This window comes from Xenopus laevis, chromosome 2S, assembly GCF_017654675.1.
Source record: "Xenopus laevis strain J_2021 chromosome 2S, Xenopus_laevis_v10.1, whole genome shotgun sequence".
Taxonomy (NCBI): domain Eukaryota; kingdom Metazoa; phylum Chordata; class Amphibia; order Anura; family Pipidae; genus Xenopus; species Xenopus laevis.
Window position 1 is genome coordinate 30,993,919 of NC_054374.1, and position 19,677 is coordinate 31,013,595.

At 41.5% G+C, this 19,677-nt stretch overlaps 1 protein-coding gene across 10 annotated transcripts in view; it reads left to right on the forward strand.

Moving 5' to 3' along the window:
• The window catches only part of cdkl5.S (cyclin dependent kinase like 5 S homeolog), a 177,788-nt gene that overhangs the window by 141,010 nt on the left and 17,101 nt on the right, over positions 1 to 19,677 (forward strand). For 8 of the 10 annotated variants that reach the window (XM_041583556.1, XM_018249045.2, XM_018249048.2 and 5 more), the window contains 6 exons: positions 4,210 to 4,290; positions 4,390 to 4,547; positions 6,092 to 7,115; positions 8,567 to 8,668; positions 13,307 to 13,412; positions 14,235 to 14,355. In XM_041583556.1, coding sequence (XP_041439490.1) covers positions 4,210 to 4,290; positions 4,390 to 4,547; positions 6,092 to 7,115; positions 8,567 to 8,668; positions 13,307 to 13,412; positions 14,235 to 14,355 — 1,592 coding nt within the window. The remainder of the gene's footprint in view (positions 1 to 4,209; positions 4,291 to 4,389; positions 4,548 to 6,091; positions 7,116 to 8,566; positions 8,669 to 13,306; positions 13,413 to 14,234; positions 14,356 to 19,677) is intronic. The other 2 variants (XM_018249047.2, XM_041583560.1) reach the window with 2 other exon arrangements.

The following is a 19,677-nucleotide window of genomic DNA, read 5'->3' on the forward strand; positions in this document are numbered from 1 at the left end:
CAACCTTTCTGGAGGAAACTCACACTCACACAGTGTCCTGGTGCAGATACTCTCTGAGTAGCACTGACTGTGTTTCCACAGATAAAAGCAGGCAAAAATCTGGAATTTGTGCTTAAAAAAGAGGGACGGTAGTCCCTAAAATATTTCCAGAAATAAAAAGTGTAAATCTTAGAATAAAAATAAGCCACTAGTCTGAACAATAGTCAGGCTGGATTTGTGGAGAGGCCACCAAAGCCCGGGTCTAGGGCGGCAGGATTTTAGGGGGCTTTTTTATATCTTATGGGGGGCTCCTTTTCCCTGAAAGATGCATTAGCGCTCACTCTATTAAAATCACCAGACATCATGTCTCTCTACATGCAAAATTTGCGCAAAAAGCGGTTATTTTGTTAACTGGAATCAGTTATTTGAGTGAGCTCTAATACATCTTCTAGGCAAAAGGAGTCCCCCCCATAAGATATATTATATCTAACTGTCCATGAATATCTGACACCCAACTGCTGCATAAAGACAGATTGAAGAGAAACAGATGCTGAGAGAGGGATAGTGAACATAAACTTGATTATTTCAGAAATGAAATTAATTGATCATATCTAGAAAGTTTCTTACTTCAGTATGAGGAAGCTTATATTAAATTTTCATTTTCGCTATAGTCCCCCTTTAAATATTCCTAGATGAGAAATAAATGGCTGATTCCTTCCTCCCTTTTGCCATATGAGGCATCTAAGAGAACGTATTACTTGTGCAGCGGGTACATTATGCAGTGCTCGCTACTTTGGGACCTGTGTGCAGTGTGAGTGTATGATGCCGTATCTTGAGTAATGTGTTCCCTGTGATACCAAGACAATGAGGCGATAACATTACATATTTTTTGAGTCCCATAAGGCCTGCAGTTTATACTGTACTCAGTCTTGGAACAATAAGCGACCCACAGTAGCTGCCATCGTTGTCTGGCTGATTCCTTTGGGAAGAGTGCAGGGAAAATACATTTCTTTCGCTGGAAGGGATACGAGGAAACTTGATAGCGTTTTACATTTACTGGAAGAACACTTCATGAATTTGCATTCTGCTGCTGTCCCAAATTCACATTCTATTGTTATCCCAAAAGGAGCTATTAAAGCCATTGAGCTGAAAGAAATACAACGAGTACATCACCGGCAGATTTTCTAGAATGCTTTTTACATTTTCCACTTTCACGTTGTACTTTTGCTTGAATGTAGAAAGCCGAAATGAATCATTTTAAATGTTTTTAAAGCTGTGTTTTTGTTCATAGTTTATAGCAGAAACTGAAGGTGCCAGCGTGGTTTTTTCTAACAAGCCCATTATTTTAGGATGAGCGGTTAATCATATATTGCGGTATACCACAGTCGTACAGGTTTTATTTAACATATTTATTGCACAGTAAAAGACTGGCAAGGCCCTTAACTACTTTCTCTCACATTCTGCTTGTAGACAAGGTGTGTCCTTATTAATTATTTGGCTGCAAAGTATTAAGCTCTCTGAAATGTCTCAAATGCAGTAACGTAACTTGGTGGGGGCGGGCCCTGGTGCGAGCTGTGCAGACGGGCCTGCCCACTCCCTCGTGTGCGCAATTTTTCTGTGCCGCTGCAGCCGACTCCAGCCCGGCTGCAGCGCGCACAATCTTCGGGGGGGGGGCCCTGCGGGGGTGCGGGCTCTGGCCCATTTGCATCCCCTGCTCCCCCGGTAGTTACACCCCTGCTCAAATGGCAAAAGGGAGGAAGGAATGAGTCGTTTATTTATTTGGGATTATTCAGAATAAATGGTGCAAAACCTGAAAAATGATTTGTATGTTTTGTCCTAGGGTACAACTCTGCTTTACTATATGTGCAGCCCTGTCTGTGTTTATTACTGCATACAGGAGGTGTAGGAGGTGGGTGGCACATTGGGGTCCCCTAGAACACCCTTAGTTTGTTCATCACTTAGAACATGCAAGCTGGGAAGCAAATAGGATGCAAAATGCCTGTTTCATCATTTAATACCTGTTTGGTGGTCAGGTTCTAGTTCTAGCCCTTTATTTCCAAATACAACTCAGCCATCAGGACAATCACAGTTTGATCTTGTGTTGTGATTTGTTACTATTACAGCAGTCATATATAGCTACGTTGCTATGTCCACAATAGTGTGCTGATCTGACAGGGTTATTAACAGTAGCCAAACAGCCATGAACAGTGCACATTATTTAATAAAACACATGTAAACATTACTAGCCAAATGCTCCATCACTTTAGGCTGGGAACACCTGATTGCGGATCTCGGCCTGTGGAGAAAGACAAGACGAGAATCCACTCCCCCACTGCTCCTGTTCTGCCTACACCTAGAAGCGTTGTCTCTGCTCGGGTGCAGGCAAAAGCGTTGGACTTTGGTGCCGAAACGCAGCATTTTGCGTTTTGTGCCAAAATCCGCCCCTGCCTGCAGAAGACAGTGGCATAACTAGATGATATTGGGCCCCACGGCAAATTAATTTTAGGGCCATCAACATATCCAGTAGGGATGCACCGAATCAACTATTGGGGATTTGGCAGAATCCCTGAATCATTCGGGAAAGATTCGGACGAATACCGAACCAAATCCTAATTTCACAAGCAAATTATGGGTGGGAAAGGAAAAAGTGGGAAACATTTTTTTTTACTTCCTTGTTTTGTGACGAAAAGTCACGTGATTTCCCTTCCCACCCCTAATTTACATATGCAAATTCGGATTTGGTTCGGCCAGGCATTCGGATTCTGCCGAATCTGAATCCTGCAGAAAAAGGCAGAATCCTGCATTCGGTGCATCCCTAATATCCAGAGGTTGTCCTGTTTTACCAATAAATGTTGAAATTGGCCATTATTTGGGCCTCATGGCCCCTATACCTCCTGGGCCCCCTGCAACCCTATATAGCTTCCTCTATAGTTAAGCCCCTGGAAGGGGAATATATATTTGGCATTTTATTTTCTTTTTAACATTGGCCAGATTGTTAGTCTATATCAATTAATAGATTTTTCTATTCTTAAACTGATAACGGGATACCACTTGTGGGACAAACTATTCCATTTCAGTGCAGTAAGGAATGTTCTCATTTTGTAGCAGATACATAAAGCCTGTGCATACAAATGGAATCCACATTTAAAAGACCACCTAGTATCAGTACCTAAACTAACTTCTACATATGCCCACAGGTTTTCCTTGGGGCAGTGTTGAGTGATGTAAAGCCGGCAGCTTGCTAACAGCTGTTTCTAAGAAATTCTTCAGCAGTTATTGACCATTACTTTCCAGCCAGATTTGGGGAGAATCTCTTTCCTTTGAATTGTGCCTAAGTTTAATGATTGAAGTGCATTCATTCATGGAGCATTAACATTACTGTGACTTCACAGAGCTTTGAAAATCGACTTTTTTTGTATAACATTAATAATAACCCTAGTTATTTAAGAGCATTTCTAAAGGTGCATCAATCCTATTTGAGTTGTCAGGGAGTTTATGCAGGGAAATAAAATATTAGAAATGTTATATAAATATATAAATTATCTTAGTGAGATCATCAGTTATAATCAGTGCTTAGTGATATCATTTCAGTCACATGACTCACTTAGGTGCTTTTTTTCTATTTTAATTATCGGGGGTTCTATCTTATTAGGTTTATCTTATTATAAGTCACAGAGTAACTTCATGACCATTGTAAAATATAAGGATATTATAAGTCCCCTATTAGTTTTATGACCATATAAAAGCACAAGGCCGAAACTACTTGATGACTTATAATATCCTTATATTTTACAACAGGGGATACTTTATTTACTATATATAGACCTCTCCCAGAATGGATAAACTACACTTTACACTGAAATGGATGGGACCAATATGCAATAATTTGTGAAACCGATATTGTGATCATGGAACTCCTTAGTGACTTTTTAATATCCTTAATTTTTTTATGCATTACAACATACAATACTATTGGGGTTGTGTAATTAAAGGCACTAAGTTTACCCAGGGTAGTAACCTATAGCAACCAATCAGCAGGTAGAATTTCCTGGTCACATGTTTAAATTGGTTGCTACTGGTTACTGCTCCTGGGTAAACTTAGTGCCTTTTATTACATGTGGGGGTATATGTTTTAGGTTTAGTGAGCCCTTAATGTAAAGGTAGTGAAAAAGTGCATTGATGATGAGTACACGTCTCTTTTAGTAATGCTTTATTTTATTTTTTTTGCAGTTTCCTGCCGTTAATCATCCTCAATCACTGGAAAGACGATATCTGGGAATAATAAGTAGTGTTTTGCTTGGCCTAATGAAGGTAGAATGATTCTTAGAGCAAAAATAGTCAATTTTTGTTTAACAGTAAATCTAAGTATTAAAAATACAGGGCTTTTAATGTGTGTTTCTCTTTGGCTAGAATTTGCTGAAGCTGAATCCATCTGATAGATTCCTGACCGAACAGAGCTTAAACCATCCAGCATTCCAAACCCAGAGGCTCTTGGATCGTGGTGGAACCTCTCCTTCTAGGTCATCGAAGAGGAAAACTCACCATTCTGACAGTAACTCAGCTAGCAGGTAATTGAATTTTACATATCCACCTTTGGTCTAAAAGTAGGCTGCTTGTTCAGGTGTCCATAATACATTTTACCATGTAGTGCTGGTTTTCTGATAAGGCAGCAAAGCTTCAGCTGGTCCTGCAGAGTGTCGGGTACACGCGGGTTATCAGCAAAAACCTGCATTACCCTGCTGCTTGAGGGTAGAAGTTCTGGGTGCAGGTATAGACGCGGGTCAGGCTGCGGGTCTTTTCTATAGCGATTTTTACTCTTTTTTTCTGAGCATGCCTACTTCCGATGATGTTACTTCCGGTCTACAATGACAGCACTTCCTGATTCTTGATGGTCAGCGGGTCCGGGTAGCCGATAAGGTACTTGCGGGTCGGGTAGCGGGTCCAAGCTGGTAAGAATACGGGTCAAGGTTGCGGATTGCAGGTTGCGGGTATGGGTGGGGTACGGGTTCCAAAAAATGGACCCGCGCAGGACTCTACCTTCAGCATCAGAGGGGGCAATATATAGATACAGTTGCAAAGGTTATATTATGCTATCGGCAAAAGGACAAGTCTCCAAGGACATCTTTAGCACTGAAGCCTTTGATAAGAAACAAGTGGCATCCTCTCTTAGCTTCAGCTTGTAGGAAACTGCTGTACTTTAACATAAAATGTATTCATCACAGATATCCCATGAACCGGAAGAGATCTGCTGCAGATAGCAGTGTCTTGGTTGGCACCTTAAGCAGCAACAATTTAAACACTATTGGGGTCATATATTAAAAAGCACTAAGTTTGAACAGATGCAGTAAGCCATAGCAACCAATACGCAGGTAGCATTTATTATTTTTTTATTCCTTGTAGGGATGCACCTAATCCAGGATTCGGTTCGGGATTTGGCCTTTTTTCAGCAGGATTCGGATTCGGCCAAATATTCTGCCCAGCCGAACCGAATCCCCATATGCAAATTAGGGGTGGGGAGGGAAATTGCGTGACTTTTTGTCTCAAAACAAGGGACTAAAAATTGTTTCCCCTTCCCACAACTAATTTGCATATACAAATTCAGATTCAGTTAAGTATTCGGTGGAATCTTTCGCGAATGATTCGGGGGTTCGGCTGAATCCAAAATAGTGGATTCTGTGCATCCCTAATTTTTTGTACAAACCAATTCGTGTACAGGTAGGGAACCTGTTATCCAGAATGCTCAGGACCTGGGGCTTTCCAGATAACACATCTTTATGTAATTTGGATCTTCATACCTTAAGTCTACTAGAAAATTGTGTAAACATTAAATAAACCCAATAGGCTGGCCCTGCTTCCAATAAGGATTAATTATATCATAGTTGGGATCAAGTACAAGGTACTGTTTTATTATTACAGAGAAAAAGGAAATACATTTTTAAAATTTGGATTATTTGGATAAAATGGAGTCGATGGAAAGTGGCCTTTCCGTAATTCAGATCTTTCTGGATAACGGGTTTCCAGGTAACGGATCCCATACCTGTACTAATATCTTGTTTTTTCTTTATCAGTCAAAGTAAAACGAATGTTTATTTCCTACTGTCTTTTATCATAGAAAACCGTCTAGCAAAACCTCTTCAGTTCAGCCACACCACCGATCAAACAGTAAAGATACACAGACGCTTTCAGTTGGACCAAAACGAAGTGAAGAACCTCATCCTCCAAATGAAACCTTTATAAATGGAGCGCATCCTGCAGGATCCCATAGCCCAACAGTCCACCAAAAAAAACCGAATCAGAGTGGGCCAGGCAACAAGGACCCTGCCAGCAACAACTTACCGCATCTGCTTAGTCCAAAGGAAGCAAAGTCCAAGAATGAGTTTGATTTCAGTCCTGAGCAAAAGACTTCAGATGTACCGGGGACCAAATACATGAAATCAAGTTCACGTTCTCAGCATAATCGGCATTCGTTCATGGAAGGAAAAACAGGAAGCTGGCAGAAGGGCGAAAAGCATAACCGCCACGGCTATATTGATACCATTCCTCAGTCATCAAAGAAGAGCAGTTCCTACATGAACTATTCCAAAACTCATGGTGTCCTGACAGACTCTAAATCAGTTGGCAATCTTAGTGAAGCCAGAGGCCAAATATTAGAACCCAACAGTAGATATTTTCCGTCTAGTTGCCATGACTTAAACTCTCCAACAAGCCCAGCAGCCCCGAGGCATGGGGACAGTAGAGGCATGCTAAGCCCCTCTGGGAGAACAAATAGAAAAGAGGGAACTTTGGAGTCTCGAAGACCCACCACAAAACACTCAAGAACCATGGAAGAGCTGAAACTTCCTGATCAAATGGACAGTAGTCATTCCCATTCTCTGTCAGCTCCACATGAGTCTTTTTCCTATGGCCTTGGTTATACTAGTCCTTTCTCCTCACAACAACGCCCTCACAGACACTCTATGTATGTAAGCCGGGACAGAGTGCGGGTTAAGGGTACAGATGCAGGACTAAATGTTGCTCAGGGCATGGCATCGAGAGCCAGTAGTCTCCAGCTATTATCACCTCAGGTACAGCATCGAACTTTGACAAGGTCTGTTGGATCTTCAAGGGAAGATTGTACAGAAGACACTACTACTAGGGTGGGTTTACAGCTACAAAGTTACTCATCTCTTCAGAATTTTTTATTTAGTGAAATTGATAGATAAATTACACATTTGAGCAACAGAAAAATCAAATATGGGAGTATTATAAAAGGTGCAATGTTTGCTCAGGACAAATAGCCTATAGCAGCTAGTCAGATGTCAAATGCCAAGTAAAAGAAACCCGTTTATTGGATGTTGTAAGTTACTAGACCTTATATTCAGTATCGGACTGGGATGCCAGGGGCCCATCAGAAAACCTTAGACCATGGGCCCATTTTCCAAACTATTATTCCTCCTCTCCTCACTCAACCAGTGTCGGACTGGGACACCAGGGGTCTACCCAAAAGCCTTAGACCCAGGGCTCACTCTCAGTGCTTTTATTCTGTATATCATTTGTTGCTAAGGCTATGGTAAGATGGTTAAATTGATGTTAATGGTAAGGCAAAGAGTGACATTTCGGTCCGCCTTGAGAAAGGTTCCAGAGTGGACCGAAACATCACGTTGGCTGTATATATGCTCACATACATACAATATTTTTATTTTTGCCCAAATGTCCCAGGGGTTCTGGTCTTCTTGGATAATATATTTATATATTATATATATAGAATATTTTCTACTCCAAATACATTTAATTAATTATTTGTTTAAAAACGTTGTAATTCCTTTCCTATCCTTCGTAAAGGATTCTTTATGCCACAAAATATGCGAGTTTCAGTTTAGGGACTGTTGACTAGTATAAACATTGGGCTTTAATTGACCTGTGTAGCAACGTTTTATAGAACACAGGTTAGGAATTTAACCTGTTTCAAAGTTAAGTGGAATGGATTGTTTTGCCACTTGTGAGTTACTGTAACTATTTGCGCATCCCAAAAGGATTGTATTCAGTTGCAGAGTTGATCCGACGCAACACGACTGTCGAATGCAGACGCAACGTCTGCATCCGACAGTCGTGTCGCGTCGGATCAACGATGCGACTTCATCCGACATTTCTCTCTTACCTTATTTCTGTCGCATGCATCTTGTCGCAGGCGTTTTGTCGCAGCGCGTCGGATAGCAACGAAAACGTCCATGTAGTCCTACCCTTAAGTCCACCAGGTACAGCTGCTTTTTAAAAAGTGTTCTACAGCATGTCGGAAGTCTGGTGTACAATCCTGTGTCTATTAGTAGGGAAATATACCTTTAAACATTATTTTGCTCCAGATGTCTGTTTCTAAGGGATATAAAGCAAATATTGTATTTCCTTAGTTATGTCTAAAAGACTACAAAAGGGAATATTATTTATGTTGGCCCAATGCCAGTTAATTGAAATTAAGCTGAAATGTGTCTCTTTGCGCTTTTATTGATGTATTTGTGCTTTACAATGCTGTGTCTGCCCTGTCAATATATGTGTAACGTCTTGCTCCCAAATTCCATGTGAAACCTGTTTTTGTTTTTTTATTTGCTGTTAGCAGGGTGACCAGGTTCCATCTGAGGTGACCCACTCAAGAACATTAGCTAAAGACCCCAACAGAGATGGTGCAGCTTCATTACACACGCGACAAAAGACTGAGGTCTGACTCAAGTAAAGAGTAATATAAATAATCATAGTTATATATAAGCAAAAACTCAACATGACCTGTTTTATTTCTCTAAAATTGCAACTGTCTCTGAATTGGTGATCACCATCTCTATTTATATTGTAAGTGAGGATAAGAGGATACACAGGCCTCATTGTCTAAAGCACCTAAAAACATTAAGGGGCAAATTTACTAAGCAGCGAAAATTCGCCATTGACGGCTTCGCAGCCATCGCAACACTTCGCCAGGCGCCAGTTGCATCCAGTGCGACAAACGCTGGTGAATTTTCGCTAACATTGCTTCAGCAAGCAAAACGAAGTTGCGCTAGCGTTGGATAATTTGCATACGGCAGGAAGTTATAGTTGAATGGACGTATATGTTGCAGCAAATACATTACACTACACAAGCCCGGGGAACCTTAATAAAATAAAATAAAGTTGTTATATTGCCCTACACATGAGCCCAGTGTATAGTTTAGGTGCCATATGTTAGGAAATGTAGGGGGGAAGCCGGGTACCCAAAAAAAAAATTTACGGACTTTTGCAGCCTATCACCCTGAAAAAGGGAAAAGCAAAACAAAAAATTGAGGAAGCCCTAAGCATTCCATTGCACTGCGCCCGGTCTAAGCTGGCAAAGGCAAGTCTGGTGGAACAGGTAACGTTCAGTAAAATGCGCATGTTAGTGAATTAGCGGACTTACGTCCATTCGCCAGAGCGAATATTCGTCTGGCGATAGAGTGCGAATGAGCGCTAGTGCTAGCGAATTTTCGCCTTCTCCCGTTAGTAAATCGGCGAAGTTCCGAAAATGACGTCACGCTGGAGAATTTTCACCAGCGTTAGTCACTTTGCCCTTTAGTAAATTTTCCCCTAAAAGAGAAGTAAACTCTAAAAATTAATACGGCTAAAAATGACACATTTTATATACTGAACTTATTGGACCAGCCTAAAGTTTCAGCTTGTCAATAGCAGCAATGATCCAGGACTTCAAACTTGTCACAGGGGGTCACCATCTTGGAAAGTGTCTGTGACACTCACATGCTCAGTGGGCTCTGAGCAGCTGTTGAGAAGCTAAACTTAGGGGTCACTAATTATCGAGAGGAAAATTGGCCTGTAATATAAGCTGATGCTACAGGGCTGATTATTAGATTCTCATGCTAATTGCACTGGTTTGTGCTGCCATGTAGTAATTATCTGTATTAATTACTAATCAGCCTTATATTGTGACATTTCTATTCTATGTGTATTGTATATTGTGAGAGGGTCCCTAAGCTCAGTAAGTAACAGCAGCACAGAGCATGTGCAGAAATGAAGATGGGGAGCTACTGGGGCATCTTTGGAGACACAGATCTTTACTTCTAAAGGGCTGTGGTTGCCTTGGGCTGGTACAGAAGCCCAAAACATAATGTACAACGTTTTTAGCTACTTCTTTAGTTAGGCTTTAGTTCTCCTTTAAATATAGCTATCTAAAAAATAGGTCTACTTCCAGTTCATATTTTATTCATAATCAAGCCCAGACATGGGGAATAAGGGGAAGCTAAATAAAGCAGTCCTTTAGCCCACCCCCTAGATATTCTGGCTAAATGTTCCAGTTACTTGTGTTACTAACAAGAGCACCTTGTGTATTACTGTGTTTCTATATGTTGTGTAGCTCTGGCTTGTGTTCAAGGTATATGTTGCCTCTGCAACCCACTTGCTGTGCTTTTAAGTGTGCTGCTGAGCAAAGAAATATATCCAGCTCCGTACTTTGTGCATGGGATAGTTCTGTGTTATAATAAATACACCATCCGACCTTCTTCAGCACTAATTCATTTTTAAAATATAATACAGTAGCTGAGGTTCCCAGCATTGTCCTTACAATGTCGATGTTCTTTTCAATAATAGAATTGTTTATAAAAACACCCTGCGTTGCAAATCATTTATTATAGAAAGCCACAATGTCAAACCCAAACACTAGAAAAATAACAAAGATCAAAAGAATTTTGCCAAGAATGAGGATCTTTTGGCCTTTGTTGTTTTCTACTGTACCCGCATTGATTGCCCAGGTATCCAATCAGGTCTGCAGGCCAGTCGATCACATCACCGAGCTCAACATTTTTGAAAGGCCCTAGGGTAGAACTTTTTGCATTTGCTTATGGAATCTGATCAGATTGCTGGGCCATTGTTTTATCAACATGAAATTGTTGCTGACCTCCTCCCAAACAAGAGGAAGTTTCCTGAATATATGTTCCATTCCTTTCTTAAATGAATGTCTTTATCATGAAATAACACAGCAGAGATACTCAGGGCCATTGCACATGAGATCCTGATGTTTTTTATGGGATGCACCAAATCCATGATTTGGTTCGGGATTCGGCTAGGATTCAGCCTTTTTCCGCTGGATTTGGATTCAGTCGATTCCTTCTGCCTGCCAAACCGAATCATAATTTGCCCAGCCAAACTGAATCATAATTTGCATGTGCGAATTAAGGGCGGGGAGGGAAATCGCATGACTTTTTGTCACAAAACAAGAAAGTAAAAAAATCCCCCCCCCTAATTTGCATATGCAAATTAGGATTCTTATTCTGTTCTCGGCCAAATCCTGAAATAACACAGCAGAGATATTCAGGGCCATTGCATATGGGATCCTGATGTTTTTTTTAGGGATGCACCGAATCCAGGATCCGGTTCGGGATTCAGCCAGGATTCTGCCTTTTTCCGCAGGATTCAGCCGAATCCTTCTGCCCGGCCGAATCAAATCCTAATTTGCTCGGCTGAACTGAATCCTAAATTGCATGTGCAAATTAAGGGCGGGGAGGGAAATCGCATGACTTTTTGTCACAAAACAAGGAAGTAAAATAATGCCCCCCCCCAATTTGTATATGCAAATTAGGGTTCGGATTCTGTTCTCCACCGCATCCTGATATAACGCAGCAGAGATACTCAGGGCCATTGCACATGGGATCCTGATTTTTTTTTAGGAATGCACCGAAACCAGGATTCGGTTCGGGATTCGGCCAGGATTCTGCCTTTATCAGCAGGATTCTGCCTTTTTCCGAATCCTTCTGCCCAGCCGAACTGAATCCTAATGTGCCCGGCCAAACGAATCCTACGGGAAATCGCATCACTTTTTGTCTCAAAACAAGGAAGTAAAACATTTTTCCCCGTCCCACCCCTAATTTGTATATGCAAATTAGGATTCGGATTCTGGTCTCGGCCAAATCTTTCGTCAAGGATTCGGGGGTTCGCTGAATCCAAAATTGTGGATTCTGTGCATCCCTAGTTTTTTCACACAAAAAGTATTTTTAGGCCTTCTCCTGCATAAAATGTTGATCTCTAAATGTTGTTGCATTCAGTCATAATGTGTCAAACAGGCAAACATTACCAGGAACATGGCAAACAGATACAATGTATGTTTGCTTTGGAGTAACAGTGGTGTATAGGTGCACAGGAACCCACTCAATATTGACCAGCTGCCTGATTAGTAACTGCTTTGAGTTAAACAAGACCCATGTCTTCATGTTTCATAATATTATGTACAGTTCCTTGTAGAAGAATGCAACCCCTTTTATCAAAGCACTGAAACTCCAAATTGTTTTGTTTTCCTTTTAGTTGTAGTACAGTGCTCATCAGCCCATACTAATTTCGATTGTGCGACTATATAAATACCTATATTTGACATAATTCACTGTATATGTAATTGTTGTGAGAGTGGGCACAAGAAGTCCAGTTCTTTGTTGGGATAAAAGAGATCTGGCAAAAGTACAGGTATGGGCATACCTCCCAACTGTCCCGTTTTGAGCGGAACACTACCCGCTTTTGACAGCTCAACCTGCAGTCCCATGTTAGTAAAGGAAAGTGAACAGCCAAAAGAGATACAATGTTTCTAACTTAATTGGCTCTTGGCAGAGAGCCCGGAATAGATACTTGATATATTTGTAACAGTTTTGTCCCTTGGGAGACGTTAGACTCACGGCTTAAAGGGCAATTTACCTTCATTAGTAAAACTGTAATAAAATATAAACACTACAGAAATGTGTTCAAACTTTCATAACCTGGCAAAAAATGGGCATGGTAATTAGGGGGTGTGGCTGCCAAAAAGGGGTGTGGTCAAAAAATATGCAGCATTGTGCGCAGCAAATCTTTTTGTCCCTCTTTCCGTTTCCAACATGTTGGGAGGTATGGAATCCATTATCTGGAAACCCGTTATCCAGAAAGCTCCTGATTACAGAAAGGCCATCTCCCATAGACTCCATTTTATCCAAATAATCCAAATTTTTTAAAAATTATTTCCTTTTTCTCTGCAATAATAAAACAGTACCTTGTACTTGATCGTAAGTTCCCAACTAAGATATAATTATTCCTTATTGGAAGAAAAACCAGCCTATTGGGTTTATTTAATGTTTACATGATTTTATAGTAGACTTAAGGTAGGAAGATCCAAATTACATTATCCTGAACACCCCAGGTCTTGAGCATTCTGGATAACAGGTCCCATACCTGTACGCCCTCTTCAAAGTGCTTTGAGTTTAGTCTTTTCTTTTCCTGTGTACATGGAAACCGGTAGCATCAGCCCATGAAATGTGTACTTAAAATAAAAAGTAGAGTAATGCCACATAACGATGTTTGGTTGTTTTTTTTTTCAATATTGGGTTAGGGAGGTCCATACCATGATTCTCATCCTGATGACGGAGCTTCATCTAAAGAAAATCGGCACACATACAGTGAGACAGTTCCCAGACGTGTCGGCAGCTTCTACAGAGGTAAGACGGTGGGCACTACATGTTGCCCTGAGCAGCTGATGTATGTGTGATGTACACAGCCAATAATAATTGTATCGTATAGAAGAAAGGAGTCGTTTATCAGAACTGGGCAATTTGCCATGGACAGCCAATCAAATTGCTGCATTGTTCTACCTGCAGCTGGCTGAAAAAAGCCATCTACTGCTTGGTTGCTATGGGTTACTGCCTGCAGACAAATTAGCCCGATGTTGATAAAAGAGCCCCAGTCTGACTCATATATAGGGATGCACTGAATCCAGTTTTTCAGCAGGATTCAATGCGGCCGAATCCTTCTGCCCGGTCAAACCGAATCCTAATTTGCATATGCAGATTAGGGGTGGGGAGGGAAAATGTTTCCCCCTTCCCACCCCTAATTTGCATATGCAAATTTGGTTCGGTATTCAGCCAAATCTTTAGCGAAGGATTCAAGGGTTGGACGAATCCAAAATAATGGATTCTAGGGCTGCACTGAATCCACTTTTTTGGATTCGGCCAACCCCCCAAATCCTTTGTGAAAATTTTGTGCGAATACCGAATCAAACCCTTATTTGATATGCAAATCAGTGAGGGGGAGGGAAAAAGAGAAAACATTTTTTACTTCTTTGTTTTGTGACAAAAACTCACATGGTTTTAAGGATTCGGTTGGGCCAGGCACAAGGATTCAGCTGAAAATGGCCGAATCCTGGATTCGCTGCATCCCTCATTTACCAGTGGTGCAAAGTTTGACAAAGTCTGTTTGACTTTAAAAGCTTTTCAGATATTTATGGATCACTAACAACATTTTCATCTCTTCACCTTACTCAGTTCCATCGCCGCGCCCAGAGGGTACGTTTCATGAAAACACCGTATCAAGTCGTGGCTCTTCTCATCCAGTTGATGGCGGTGGGGTAACAAACTCCAAGAGGCAGACTACATTTGATCACTGGTCAGTGGCTACTTATTTTTGTAGGAATGTTGGAAGCAATAATGCAAATAATATGGGATATTATTTTTAGAAGCAAATGTACTATAAAATAAAATATGGCCTGGGAAATGTTCTCTAGTCTGGGGTCTATTATCTGGGAATGGAAGGCAAGATCCCAAGGTTCTGCAGTTCACTCCCTTTGCCGGTATATGACCTGTTCTCCCTCAGATCGACCAAAATGCAAACAACCTTTTCTTCAATTGAAGATATACCAGCGCTAAAAGCTCAGGGTAGACACAAGAAGGAAATACAAACACAATATAGTGTAGTAGTTTTTGAATCGAATGAAATATATAACCCTTTGTGCGATAGTTAAACGATGTGGTTTTGGGGTCTTCCACCAAGGGGTTAAAAGGCCATTTTTCCGTGCTTTTGATAAATAATGTGGCCACCTCCTGTGTGGGGCAGTGGGTACTTACAGACGTTTTTAAATATCACCAGCATGTAATAAAATCCCTTGTCCTATTCTTGGTGAGTATGTGGGGCAGTGGGTACTTACAGATGTTTAAAATTATCATCAGCATGTAATAAAATCCTTTATCCCAGTCTTGGTAAGCTCCAGGTTTCTAAAAAGCATATGCTAAAATCGTGTAAAAACTTCTTTAATAGATTAAAAAGGTAAAAACATAGATTGCACTCACATGTGTGTGCTTAATATAAGCATAAAAAGCAGTTTGCATTGGTCTATTATCTGGGGACCTGAGGGTTTTCAGATCAGGGATCTTTCTGTAACTTGGATCACCACACCCAAGGGGTGTCAATGGTATCAGGAATATTAAACTGACGTGAAGATTGGGACTAGTAATTAGTAGAGAAGAGAATTTTTGGTATAGGTATGGGCAGGGTCGGACTGGGGGGCCCAAGGCCCACCGGGACTAATGTCCAGCGACCCCCGCCCACCACTATGATGCGCCGAGCGCGCATGGATGAAGGCGTCTGCTAAGTCAATAGGGGCCGCGCACATGTGCAGATGGCACTGCGCTGTGCCTGAAAAAACATATTTTTTCCCCAAATCCAAACGGGAGAGGGGACTGGCCCGGTGGGGGCCCATTAAGAGTCGGGGCCCACCAGGTTTTTTCCCGGTGTCCCGTCGGCCAGGGCGAACCGCCAATGAGGCGAGTTGAGAAACTCGCCTCAGGCGGCAACACCGGAGAGGTTTCCAGGGGTGGCAAAAAGCCGCTCCTGGTACCTTTAAGAGCTGAATTTTCATTTTTAAACCGGAAATTCGGCTTTACTATTGCGAGAGAGCGCAATTGCGCTCTCCGCATTAGTGTTCCTGCCTCCCCTTCCAACAGGTAAGCCAGCGAGGGGGGGCGGCATTGATAGAATCGGCGTTGCCCGCCGGGCCAGTCCAAAGCTGGATATGGTATCTGTTATCCGGAAACCTGTTATCCAGAAAGTTCTGAATTACGGAGTGAACATTTTCCATAGACTCCATTATAATCAAATAATCCAATTTAAAAAAGGTTCCCTTTTTCTCTGTAATAATAAAACAGTAGCTTTTTCTTGATCCAAACTAAGATAAAATTAATCTGTTTTGTAAGCACAACCAGAATATTGGGTTTATTTAGAGGCACATTTATCAAGAGTCGAATTTCAAATTCATGTGACTTTTTTTTTAACTCAGGTGAATTCGATTTTGCTGGAAATTCGAATATATTACAGACTCAGAAAATCATTGTATTCTATTTGAATTCAACCAAATTAGAATTGAGTCACTGGACCTCTCCTATGGACTTACACATGAATTTGGCAGGTTTTAGGTGACTGAATTTGAGTTCTTAAAGGGCCAGAGTATGATTAATCTCAAAATTCGAATTTGAATTAAAACTTGAATTGAGTTTGGATAATTCACAATTCGAATTTGAGAGTTTTGACCAAAAAAAAAAAAATTTTGACTGTTAATAAATTCGCCTCTTAATGTTTGCATGGTTTTCTAGTATGAAGATCCATATCCGGAAAACCCCAGGTCCGGAGCATTCTGGATAACTGGTCCCATACCTGTATAACAATTAGATAGATATATGGCATGTAAATGTGTGTATTATACAGTTACATTACAGGCAGATATCTATTATATGTGAGCAAAGTGCAGGTTTCTAACACTATTCTGCAGGGCCGATTTCCTACACTTTACTCCCCTGCTCACAGCATTTGTCGGATGAATTTACAAGTCCAGCGAACATAATAAGTGTGTTTTGCTCATGTCAGGATGGGAAGCTGTAAAATGAGGTCGCTGGCTGTGTCTCTTATCCTTCATTCCTCCTGGGATTCCAGTCATAGCTGCTGAGTAAAGGCTGTGAATAATTTACCATGTTATCATTCCTGCAACTCCCATGCATTTACACCATTTAAAGGTGCAGCCCCGACCAAGCAGCTCAACCATCTCACAGGCATACAGGATCTGAGCTGTTTTTCATAGTAGTGACTCAAATTCCCACATACTTTATGAGTATACTTGAAGCAGCATTGTAGCATACTTTCCAACTGTCACGCTCAATCCGCAGTCCCGGATTTATTACTGAAACGTCCCGACTTTTTATTTGATCTCCTGCACCGAACAGCCAGAAAAAGATACAATGTTTCTAACTTAATTGGCTTTTGGCAGAGAGCCCAGAATAGATACTTAGATACTTGTGTAACAATTTAAGACAATCAGGTATGCTGTTGTATGCATTTTCTGATTTCAGCAAGCTATGGGACACCATGTCTGTTTATGCTTCTCCCGTATTAGCAGGAGACAGTAATCTGCAACGCACAGCCGAACAGATTGCTACCTAAGAATCCTGCTGCTTACAGATTATTCTGAATGAAATAGGGAGCAGTATACTTAGCTAGATTCACATTAAATATGATGGGAAGGGATCTTACAAATACCTGGGGTTTCCCTCTTCAACAAATCCGGCAAAACACTGCCTGTGCTATCTATCTATATATAGGGGGCATGGTCTGCATGCTGACCAGGTAGGACGCACGCTGCGTGACCTCTGCCTGAGGGCCTACATTAATCCTGTTTATAAACGAATTTACCGATTGTAGCACGTTACCGTTGGTGCGGCAACGCTGCTCATCTCTCCTGGGTCCCGAGGAAAAAGAATCGTCAATCCAACAGGCATTACACCGCAGTTGCGACTGAGGGGAAGCGCATTCTTGATGGCGTCGTGGCTGGGGTGCGTGGCGCTGTAACATCACCAGGCTCGCATCCGAAGCTGAGGGAGTTTTATGCCAGGAAGGTCCACAGATACAAGTATCAGGCGACTTTACACTAACTTGGCTATTACGCATGACAACCCGGGGGAGAGGGTAATTGCCTCACTCGATAATGTAAAAGCCTTTGATTCGGTGGAGTGGACATATCTGTGGTCGACAATGAGTCCAGTGGGTATTCCATCTACCCTTATCAAATGGGTCCAGGCATGATATAACAACCCAGTGGCTAGAGTCAGAACCAACTACACAATCTCACAATCCTTTCCTATTCTGAGAGGGACTTGACAGGGTTGCCCTCTATCCCCTTTGATCTTTTCTCTAGCCATGGAACCCATGGCCTGTCGCATTAGAGCTAGTCCTGCGGTGGTAGGGATGAAGTTGGGAGGGATCAAAGGTGTCCATGTACGCTGATGACATTTTGCTATACCTAGCCAACCCAGGACAAGCGCTTAGGGCGGCACTGGGCATTATAAACATTCATACAGATTACTCAGGATAAACTGGGTTAAATCCATCCTTTTTGCAGTTGATCCAAAGGGCCTTGACGTGTCTACTAATGCTCATGGCCTTTCATGGGCTGAGTTATTTAAATACCTCGGGATTTGGATACATAGGGACCTCAAGAAATTTGTAGACTTAAACCTTTCCCCAGTGTTAAAATACATTGAATCTAAAGTTGAGGCATGGTCATCCCTGCCATTGTCTTTATATGGCAGAATCAACCTTTTCAAAATGATTATCCTGCCAAAGCTAAAAGACATCTTCAGACAATCTCAGTTAACAATAACTAAGGAAATGTTCCGATCCCTTAGGAGTCTTGAAATCTCAATGTTTTGGAACAAATCCCAACCTAGAATTGCGTTGGCGACTCTTCAACTCCCAGTCACAAGAGGGGGATTAGCTTCTCCCTATCTATTCTTGTATTACTTGGCAGCCCAATTAGTAAATGCGTGGCGCTGGTCCCCCGCCTCTCCACAAAATGCCAGCACATTGCTGGAGGCACAAGTAATGGGCTCATTCGAGGGACTTAAAAATGTCCTCTATAGGGGGTATAAAAAACTCACCAACAGTCACCCCCCCTAATGAAGGCTACAGTGGGGCTTGGCAAGAAGCTCTTAATTTCTCACCCATACCTCCTACAAGTTGCTCTAAGTACACCCCACTCTGGTGTAATCTTAAAATAGGGCACTTTGAAAGCATCCAAGACCTTCATCTGTGGGCAAGATATGGGATTAAATACTTAGCAGATATTATTGAAGATGTTAAACTTATGCAGTTCCAAACACTGAAAGAAAAATTTGAGTTACCAAACTGGATGCTATTTAGATTTTTCTCGCTGCTCGGCCACGGTGGCAAATTATTTTCATATGGTGTGGACCTGTCCTGTGATACAGCCATTTTGGCAATAGGTGGTATAGACCATTCAGGAAAAACGGAGCTTAGAATCCCCCCTGGATCCTATTATAGTTCTATTGAACAGGGTTGAAGAGGTAACGGTAAAAAGAGCTGAGTGCACCCTTCTTTCTGTGCTACTAATGTATGCAAACAAGGCGATAGCTCTCAAATGGAAGGACGCCTCTGGCCCAGCTGCCTCCTATTGGGTAAATCTTGTTAGGAAAACAATCCCCCTATATAAATTAACATACATGAAAAGAAACTGTCCAGGGAAGTTTCAAAAGGTGTGGGGGATATGGTTAGATTTGGATGAGGACACATGAGTAGGTTCCCACCTAGTGGACTGGCCTTACGTACCAAATCGTGTGGTGTGATGGTAAACTATTAATTCCTGCCAATTATACCCCAACTAGGTTCCCCTCTATAAGCTCTTTCTACTGGCTCTATGATTAACCCTTAGAAACTACAAATGTACCGCACATCGTATAAATTGTGACATGATATATATTGACCACAGACAGTTGGTATTGGTAATGTAAATGCATAACAGGCTATAAAGGTGAAATGCTTTGTCAAGTTTTATTGTTAACAGTTGTACAAACATATTGATCGATTTTGTATAAGTATTGTAAAACAAGAAATGTATATTTTCTCTTATCATACCGCTGTATGTACATC